The 10,589-nt window shown below is 44.0% G+C and overlaps 1 protein-coding gene across 1 annotated transcript in view; it reads left to right on the top strand.

Moving 5' to 3' along the window:
* Positions 1-2,657: 2,657 nt before the first annotated feature.
* The window catches only part of LOC138267100 (ribonuclease kappa-A-like), a 101,120-nt gene continuing 93,188 nt past the window's right edge, over positions 2,658-10,589 (top strand). The window contains exon 1 of the mRNA XM_069215950.1: positions 2,658-2,800. Within this exon, the coding sequence (XP_069072051.1) occupies positions 2,723-2,800 (78 nt within the window). The 5' untranslated portion in view covers positions 2,658-2,722. The remainder of the gene's footprint in view (positions 2,801-10,589) is intronic.

The following is a 10,589-nucleotide window of genomic DNA, read 5'->3' as shown; positions in this document are numbered from 1 at the left end:
AGAGTTTTCAGAACTCTTTCTGCGCGGTGGGGTCCTTTTTCAATCTACCTGTTTGCGTCTCGCCTCAACCTGCAGATAAAACGTTTTTTCAGTTGGAGACCAGATCCGGAAGCATCAAGGACGGATGCCTTTCTTCAGGACTGGTCTCAAGAACAGAGTTACGCTTTTCCTCCTTTCTTGATGATACCCAGGGTTTTGGCTCAGATCAGACGTCAGCAAGCGGAGTTGGTCCTGGTGACTCCTCTTTGGGGATCTCAGGCATGGTTCCCGTTGGCAATGGAGTTGAGTTGCAATCATCCGATCCTTCTTCCCTTCCAGGAGAATCTTCTCCAGGACCCTCTGGGTTTGTTGCATCCATTAATCCTGTTGGGTCAGCTATCCCTGGTGGCTTGGCGTCTTTCAGGGAAAGATGGAGCATCCCAGGTCTTTCGCAAAAGTCTTCAGAGTTCATTGCAGGTTCCTGGTCCTCCAGTACTCACAAGAGATACGCTTCGGCTTGGAAGCGATGGAGTTCTTGGTGTAGTTCTAGGAGTGCGGATCCTTCTTCAGCAGGTTGCTGTCTGGTCCTAAATTTCCTATCCTCTCTATCGGCGTCAGGTCTAGCGTATCGCTCTATCAATAATTATCGGTCTGCTATTTCGGCAGGCCATTTACCAGTGGAGGGTAAACCCATCGGGGAGTCTCCAATTGTGTGTAAATTAATGAGGGGTATCAGATTGGCTAATCCCCCTCGTCCTCGTTATTCTTCCCTTTGGGATGTGAATATTGTCCTTCGTTTTTTTAGAATCTTGGCCTTCTAATAGATTTTTGTCTAGGACACAGCTGTCAGCTAAACTCACTATGTTGTTATGTTTAATTTCTTGTAAGAGAGTTTCAGATGTTAGGGCTCTGGATTTGGCTGGGAGAGTTTTTTCCCCTGAGGGGGTTTCTTTTTCTATTTCGCATAGAACTAAATGCAGTCTGAAGACCGTTTCTTATCCCTGTTTTGTGGACAACCCCAAACTTTGTGTGGTGCAGTGCCTTAGAGCTTATGAGGTGAGTACAGAAGAGTTTTGTTCTGATATGGGGGGTCAGTTACTCATTTCATTAGTTAAGCCGTATCATCCTGTTTCCTCAGCCACCTTGCTAGATGGATGCGTTGGTTACTGAGTGAAGCAGGCATTGATATTTCTAGATTTGGTGCTCATTCTGCCAGAGGCGCCATGGCTTCAAAGTCTTTGGCTTTGGGTTCTCGTTTAGAGGACATTTTAAAGGCAGCAGACTGGTCTTCCCCTTCGACTTTTAAAACTTTCTATTGTAAACCTATTGTGGATATTGCATCGGTGGTCGTGAATCAGCTTTGAACAAGCATAATCTGAGCCTCCGGTCCTGACATAGAATAAAAAAATGTCTAGCATTCGTGCTAAGAATTTTTTCAATTCTATTAAGGACACGGAGGCGAGGATTATCCCGCCGCACTGTTTTATATGTTTTATTGTGGTACATATTATTTCTTTAAGTTCATGTACAAGTTACTGTATTTCAGTGCTAACCCACCCTACTTAGTAGTAAAAATAAGTATCTCTTTATGGTATTCAGTTTTTATGGCCTGAATTTTCCTTTTTTCCTAGGAAATGACGAGAAGTAGTTTCGGCCCGTTCCAGTATCGCTCTACTTCCAGTCAAGTTGGATTCCAGTTCTGTTTTTTCAGGATTTCGTTTTCAAGTTTCATGTTAAGACTTTGACTTATCTGTTGTGAGTTTTTGAACAAAGAAAGAGGAGTGGCTGGGTGTGGTGCAACACTTTATAGGCTTCCTCCTCTATGGTCATCAATTGATATTGCAAGTGTTGGGACATGTAGTTTTTTGCTTTCCGTGATTTTCATTGGCTGCTGTTAAAATAAAGCATGGAAAGAGAAGCATAATCCTCGCCTCCGTGTCCTTAATAGAATTGAAAAATTGTTAGCGCGAATGAATGCTAGAATTTTTTTTATTGTCTGGTGTGGTGAAGTGGGGGTGGCCAAGTCTGCAAACATTACTGGAAATAGTATTCATCTGGGCACTCTAATCTCGTGTGGACTGTGTTTCGTACACCATGCAAACAGTTATGCACATTATCCCATCGATTAAAGGCACACTATCTTCACCTTGTTCACATAAATGCCTTTCTTGAACAGATAAATGTTCCTACTGTACTGTAAGCACAAACAGTCATTCTGTTAAGTTTTTATAACTTCTGAAAGTAGTCTCGAGCTCCACCATTTCATTTTACGTTTGCATTCTCATCGCCAGTACTACTGGAAAGATGCTTCAAAATGGCACACTTAAACTTTTTTATACTACGAAAAACGTATTACGGGTAAAGTACCCATATCCTCTAGGCAGTCGTAAAACATGGTGGCCCTGCCCACTTCATTAACTCGCTCAGTGACACTTTGATCCCATTGTTATCTTAAAATTACCTAAAAGAAACAGGGTGATCTTATTAGGCGGGAACCTACAGGTTCAGCGCGGACTGCTAGAGGAAGTGAGGGGGTTACTTTTTACAAACTGTTAACAATTACTTAGTTTCCGAGCTCGTCCTGCTAGCCGCCATGTTGCAATGGGCAGTGTCACATGTGGAGGTCAATGACGTGTGAAGTTTGTCCTACTTCTGTGTCTTTGGCGATGAGGAGCTGTTGAAGCCGTTGGTGCTGAAGTAGCTGCGGAGGTCCGGGAGAGCAGCGCTGGCTTCTAGTCTACTCATGGTGTCCTTGCTGTGTTGCGGGCCGAAATTGGCTGCATGTGGAATCGTCCTTAGCGTCTGGGGGGTCATCATGCTGGTGAGGGTTGAAGGAGAGTCTGGTTGTACTAAGAAGCCAGCCTTTCGGCCAGGGTTGCCTGACGCATTTGGCATAACGGCCAAGAGGCCTCGTGCGATTTATGACACCATCAGTCTATTCTTTGTTTTATCAAACATCACGCTGCAATGCTGCATGATGGAAGTTTTAGTTTCGCCTTTAACATTGTGAGCAAAGCATCAGTGAACCCAGGAAGCAAGTGCTGTTGACTGGAACTGGGTGAAGGTGTCATACCTGAAGAGGCAGCTTTGCCAGTGTTTGACAGAGAGCTGTATAGTTTGAAAGAAGGGTATGAGACTAGGTCTAGAGCATTTGGGAACTAATGGGTCAATGCTTAGGTTTTGGGCGCTGTCAGTCTGAGGAGGTAGATTATCTAGCAAATAGTGGAACTCAGTGCAGTAACCAAAGTTGCTATGTTGTTTTTGGTTGGGGAGAAACAGAATGGAGCCGTATCTACTAAGATAAGGCTCTGCTGCTCTATTCTCCACTTCTGGCGCTCAAACGGGCTGCCAGGTGCCAAAGACATCTTTACACCATAGTGCGTGATGTGTAGCATAGGTTTGGTAATGGAATGGCAACCTTGTACTACAAAATACTATACCTAGACAAACTTTTGACACATTAGATGTATGCTGTTGGGTCCAGTTTATTTGGAATGTGTGAAAAGTGGAGAAATTAAAAGATTTCTCCTACTTTGCGCCTACCGCAAGGTGGCTTTATTATTTGGTGCTAAGCTCTTTCTGACAATTTTAGTAGATGGAACTTTGTGTCAAAATCCTTTGAAGATTATGTGGGAACACACGTGTGTCACCCATTGGATGCTGCTATGATGCAAAGCATCGCAAAGTGCTATTTTCTTTACTTTAAGGGCTATTTTTCAGTGAAAATAAAATAAATACTTTATTAACACTTTGCATCTCTTTGCATCATTTGACATAAGTTTGCGTCTGTGCAAGGTGTTAATAAAAATGTCCTAAGAGTTTAGTGGCTCAGAGGGCCAAAAGCCAGGGATGAGTCTGGGCTTAGGGTGAAAGGGGGGTCTTAGGTTGTGACATTGGGTGGGGGGGGGGGGGTTCTAATTTTCTACCTGGGTACTGATGGCTTGGCTCAGAGAGATTGAGGACCGGAGTGACTATAGTCTGTGCTGGAGGGTCAGAATGACTGTTTGCCTGCTTACAGCGTGAGTTTTTTTTTTTTAGATGAATGGCTGTGCAGTGGCATGAAGTAAGAATGCCTGTAGTACAAGATAGGCAACTGTCTCGGGAGGGAACGCAAGGTGTTGGGAATTCAGGGTGTTGTGGCTAAAGGCTTGTTGTGTTTGTGATGCCATGAGTAAGAGGGGCGATGATGATGTTAGAAGTCCTCTTGGCACTGGAACTGGCTTTGTTTCCTGCATTTGACTAAGTGAACAACTCGGTTAATAAGCATCAAGAGCTTAGTTAAAATGTATCACATTCATAGTTTTATCCCCAGTGCAATTTCAAATAAGACCCCTTGTGGTTTCTGGAAACTTTTATGAACATTACTGTAGATTCAGATTCAAAATAACCCACTACGTTTTTCAGCACGCACATTTGCACATAACGCAGTACAAATCTGTGATACAACTGTAAAGATCCTAACCAGTAACTATCTAATACAAACCTTTATTAAACATGTACATAGGTCAGCCAAATTGTTCTGTAATCAAAACCCCTGAGTACCGGCCTCCTGTACTCTGTTCACCGAGAATCACAAAACTGTTAACGATGACACGATTCAGAAAGTTCTACTTATGTGTACAGTGTAAATTCTGGTAACTTCACACGAACACACACTCAAAAGTAAGGAGCTAGAATGGGTGACATATTCTACTGAGCTTTGGGAAGTCCTTGTTGGCAGGGCAGAGTAACATAGTAACATTAAGATGACCCGTAGAGCCGTCATGAGCACAGGGTAGGTTGTGGAACAACTGTAGAGTGGCTGCTCAGAAGGAACCTCAATGGTTGGTATGAGTAGCATCTATATGGGCACTGCAGCGATGATATAGGAAGGGTTCTGCATCTGTTTAAAGTGTGCTAAGAGATTTTGAGCCTTCCAGGGTAGATTTTCCTTAGCATTCTGAGAACTGTAGCTAGCCTTTGGATCTACAGAGCCAGGAAAATGGGTCTTACCAATCCCTCACTGAATGTAGTTTATGAGGATGGCTAATGTGGAAACTACCTTAGACCTTCCAGAGACTCTACATGTTAATGTATACATGTGGAATTCCTGGTTTTTTATCAGTTCAAAACAACCACATCCATATATTTTGCAAGGCTTTATTTAACACGAACCTTGACCAATAAAAGACTCAAGGATGTTCAAATTAGTGTGAAACATTAGCACATGTGAACATTAGAAATGTAAACAAACAGTGAATCCATAACATTTTATTAAGGGCTAACAAGCGTCTGCATTTGATAGAAATTTAAACCATTGAATCCTCTCATACCTCTACTTAGGTCAGCAATGAGAGGGCACTCTCTGTGGAGTTAGTGCACAGAGCTCATTGGATGATCCTCAACAGACAGGAAAAGTGTTCCCTGGAATCAAAAATGCCCTTCCTGATAGACTAAAACTGTGGTGTTTGTACACTTGTTGACTCTAGTAATGTGATAATTGGCCATGTCACCTTCCACACTGGACATCAGGCAACAGCAATAGAAATTATACTTGCATGAGGTAATGAGAAAATGGTGCACAGACTGCATGTGGCAAAGCATATTTGTAAGCTTTCCCATAAAATTGCTAAATGCAGGGATGATTGGTCACAAACTCACAACACCTAGTGGCCAGCTGGGGCAGGGCCATCATGACAGTTGTGATGTAGGGCACAGAGCAGCAAATAGAGATGGAGAGACAGGAAGAGGTTGCTCGATGGTGCAATAGTAACAAACTTGGGCGCACATTAATACTCTGTTTGTGGCGAATGTGCGTCAAAAATGTTGACACACATTCGGCGCAAACCTGCACCATATTTAAACTTTGACGTCTGCGAACGCCCACATTTCACTGTCTGCGTCATTTTCTGGATGCGGGAAACCGCCTTGCGTTAATGACATGCAAGGTAGGCGTTTCCTGTCCAAAAAAATGACTTAAACACCCGTGCGCCTTATTTATCCAATTGCGCAAAAATCCTGCACTGCCGGGAGGCGGAGGCGGAAAATGACGCACAGCCTGATTTGCGTAAAAAAAATATGCCTGGGTCAGGGCAGGCTTTAAAATGGGGCAAACACACCAGTACTTAATGAAAACACACAGAAGCCACAGCAGAGCTCCAAAAGGAAGACATGGAGGTGCTTTTCATCTAGCATGCACGCAGACGCAGAGCACAGGACCAACAACAGCAGCTTCCACCACACCTGCAGGGACCCCAAAGGCAACGCCGAAGGCAGGAGAGGATATTCTGCACCAGGACAACCCTTCTAGGACTCGGCCAACAAGACATCATCCAGAGGGACAGGCTCAACTGGCAAGCCATTCAGCAGCTGCTGCGCAACATTGAGTCACAGTTGGCACCCAGCTTGCAGACACCCCGCACCATTCCACCAGAAACCAAGCTGCTAACTTTACTCCACGTGTTGGCAAGTGGCTTGTTTCAAACGAGTGGTGCCCTGGTTGCCGGGATCTCACAGCCCTTATTCTCCACCTTCCTAACCAAGGTATTAGATGCCATCATCTCCCTCACACCCCGCCACATCAGCTTCCCCAACACACAGCAGAAGCAGCAGGAGGCAAAACAGGGCTTCTACCAAATCAATGGCTTCCCACACGTCCTTGGTGCCATTGACTGCACACATGTACGCATTGTGCCACCTGCTGCAACCGAACATCTATACCGCAACAGGCAGCACACACACTCCATCAATGTGCAGGCCATTGTCGATCACCGGGTGTAATGTGTTTTGCTGCAGGTCAAACACCATGACACACATAGCATGATGATGATGACTACAATGAAGGTGACATGGAATCATTGAGGCTGTACCAATATCTCACATCACTCCTGCTCTCACATTGCCCACTACCAATAAGCACGTGGACTGTGTGAAGAACACATATTGATGTGACAACATTGAAAATGCATTTCCTACACATATGGATTGAGACAATTTCACACACACACAACGGATGTACAGGCATACAGATCTTCTGACACTCAAAATTACAACCTCACAACCAAGTTAGCCAACTGAACTAGAACATGTTCAGTAGTATACGTACACGTTACAACCTGAGTCGACTTGGCAAGGGCAGAGAAATAGGTCTGCAGAGATTTTGTCACACATGTGAAATATGTGCCTAGTCAAATGTCAACACGTCAGTGCTGACAACGTACGGAGATGTGTTGTACATTGTCACCTTGCCAAATCTAAGAGTCTCACTGATGTTTAAATAATTCTATTGCATATGTGACATTGGATGGGATGTCCAGGGTATATAGATGCAACTGTGTTATCACCACTGTGGAATTGATTCTGTGTATGGAAGTATCATGTCACCCCCAGTTAAGACACATGGACACCTCTTTCACAGTACATAATGCAAGGGAGTACACAATGTATTGCAACTCTACAAAAAAACTGCTGACATCCGGTCAATTAGCCAAACACCCGTTCAGATAAGGAAACAACCCAATGCTGATGGTACATCCTAGAAGCCTAGGATTCCACACAATAACACAAACACAGATGAGTCACAGACAACACAAGAAAACAACTGCCATGCTAAGTGATAATCATGGTGCAAGCTACATCAACATGTTGTCACTCATTTTCTCTTTCAGCTGATCAGGGGTATGGGATCCAGCCATGGATCATGACCCCATTTGCAAACCCAAGCACTGCAGCAGAGCGTGCCTATAATGAGGCACATCGGAGGACACACACCATAGTCGAGAGGACCTTTGGCATCCTGAAATCAAGATTCAGGTGCCTCGACATCACCGGAGGCAGCCTCCTATACTCACCTGAAATGGTGTGCAAAATCATTTTGACCTGTGTCATCCTGCACAACATATGTGTAAGAAGGAACATTCCCCTATATGAACCCGACCCACAAATGCCTGAAGAGGAGGAAGATGCTGTCCATCAAAATGAGAGTGACCATCCAAACACAGCTGCAGGATTGCATCGGAGACAACATATTGTCCAAAATTTCTTTTAACTCTACTCATCCATCACCACTGCCTTACCATATGTCAATAAACACATATTCTAATCACTATATCATGGTCTGGATAATCATTTTTGCATCACATTATCCCTAACTATCAGAATCAGAGTGTAGCCTCATGGAGAAATACAGATTAGGATACAGATAAATCCACATCAAATTTGATGCGTATGAATGTACAGCCAAATTCACACACACTGTAAATGACATATATCCTGTACATTTTACATTTGAAGGGCAATAGCAGAGGAGCACAGCTACATGTTGGCAACATGATTCATCGCAGCATATGGCACACAACTAGGACACCATCAGTCAATAGGGGAAAAAAATGCCTCATACATGAGGCAGTGGGTGTGCTATTGTATTGGTGACAAGAAGGTATGACCAGACCCTTGACATCAGTAAGTGTTACATCAGCTATCTTTGCAAGGACTATGTTTGACAAGAATTCCATATAAGCAGCAAATGGATAGCACAAGTGCCCCAGGTATGACTAGCATTGCTCACAAGACATCCCCTGCACATGCCAGCCCAGGTCTTAAGTCCTGCACACCCATGTTCCCTGTCTCACCCCAACCTTCTTCAGAGGTCCCTGGAAAGGGAATATGTGTACCCAGACAATCCCTCCTCTACACACACCCAGACTCACATTGTGAATCCAGTGTGCTTCCCTCTTTAGTATGGTATGCCATAGTCATTGTACTTCAGACTGCATGGACTTCTGGTTAAATAATGCACTGCCTTGTAGTCTGTAGGACCTGTAATCGCCTGTACATTGCTTCCCATGTGAAAGGTATTGTTGGCCCTTTGAACTTGATTCTCACCTACAGGACTTGTGAGAGACTGAAGCTGCACACACCTGTGAGCACCTCCATGCAGACCAGCCATTTGAACATGCACTGCCCTTACAGCTGCCTGGAACAACATAGAAGCTGCCATTTTATGTATAACACTGTTAGGCATTGCCATATAAATCACTTGTGTAGCACAGCCCTTTGGTTATTGTGTTACGTTCCAACACACAGGACAAACACAGTTTTCATTTTCCACTGTGTTATTCCACCTTTGACCAGTCTCAGTCTGTTCACTGTGTATTTGCCTTATTAAATGTTTTGATCCTGATTGACCCTGCATCCTGTTAGCCTGACTGGTTCCTGTCTTTGCATTACCATAAAGGTTCCCTGTGGCTACATTTGTATCATAGTTGCTTTCCCAGCCCTCACTTTCCTCCTGGGGTATTGTGTCAGGTGGGTCTACAATGAATACTCAAATACATTGTATAGCATAATCCGTTTACTTATCGTACCATGGGGTGGAACTTGTCTCCAAATAGCCTAATTATGGCCCATCCCTTGTCTGGGTTTCATGTATGCATGAGTGACAAATAGTGACAGTGTACCATGGATGTATGCATGGATTGGGGATGGTGCCTCCAGCACAACAAACAACGTCAGATAATGTGCATGAAATGTCAACACATTTTAGGACCCTGACAGTGCACACGCTGATTCACATTGCCCACAACATATTGATGGGGCTTGCGTGGTGAATAGCTTTGAGATTAATCAGCACAGAGGCACTGATGTTCTCGGATGCAGTGGGAATTTTAGAGGCCAACCTGTGTACAAATGTTGTGAAGAAACCTGCCGGGTTAAAATTCCTGATCCATTAACTTTGTCAGCACACCAAGGTTGCCCTGTTGCAGTCTAATAACACGTCTGCAGTGCCATAGCTGGACTATCCCCATGTGTGTTCTCAATTCCTCATTGGCTTTCCTTCAATTCAGCTGTGAAGGATACTTTGTAGATGCAGGAAATGGCTCCACAGACTCATGACTAGACCTGCATGTAACTGTGACAACATGGACCCCAATAACGATACAGGCTAAACATTGGCCCACACACTTGAACCGGACACCTTTGTGCATTTTACCACTGGAAATATGTGAACACGTGCTGCTTGGTCTGCTGGTCCTCCACTGCTACAGGAGAGACATGGCTCATTTATATCACTCCAACTGTGGCGTGACATGACATTTGTGGACTGTATTTGGGACTCGGTGTCACAAACACCGTACCTACATAGCACTATCCCATGCCTGACTCATGGGTAGTAAACAAGCAAGTGCCAAGGAAGTAGTATCTAACATTCCAGGACATGTGATGGCTTCGTTTTGGAACATTGCCATGATCAACCGTCTGCTATTTATCCTGTGCATGCTTTGTCATTGGTGGTGCATATGTTCTAAAAAACCTAGGAAGTGCACACAGCATTTGTTTCTACGTGTATGACAAACACATTTCCTCTCTCATTTCCACACTGAATAGCATCTGATGGTTGGACACATTGACTCCACATGCATACAAGCAGATTTGCAAAAATGTGTTTTGTGATGTTCACACAGTGGGACAACTATAATAGTAAGAGCCAAATCACACACATTGACACAAAGCATTGAGTTACTGTATTGAGTTGCGTAGCCTTGCTATCCTCTCTTGATGCGAAACATGCACAAACAGGGTAAAACCTAATTGTATTCCACACGTTTGGCCATCTATTGCGTCAGTTAAGA

This window comes from Pleurodeles waltl, chromosome 12 (genome assembly GCF_031143425.1).
Source record: "Pleurodeles waltl isolate 20211129_DDA chromosome 12, aPleWal1.hap1.20221129, whole genome shotgun sequence".
In the NCBI taxonomy this organism is placed as follows: Eukaryota; Metazoa; Chordata; class Amphibia; order Caudata; family Salamandridae; genus Pleurodeles; species Pleurodeles waltl.
This window is presented reverse-complemented; position numbering and strand designations above follow the sequence as displayed.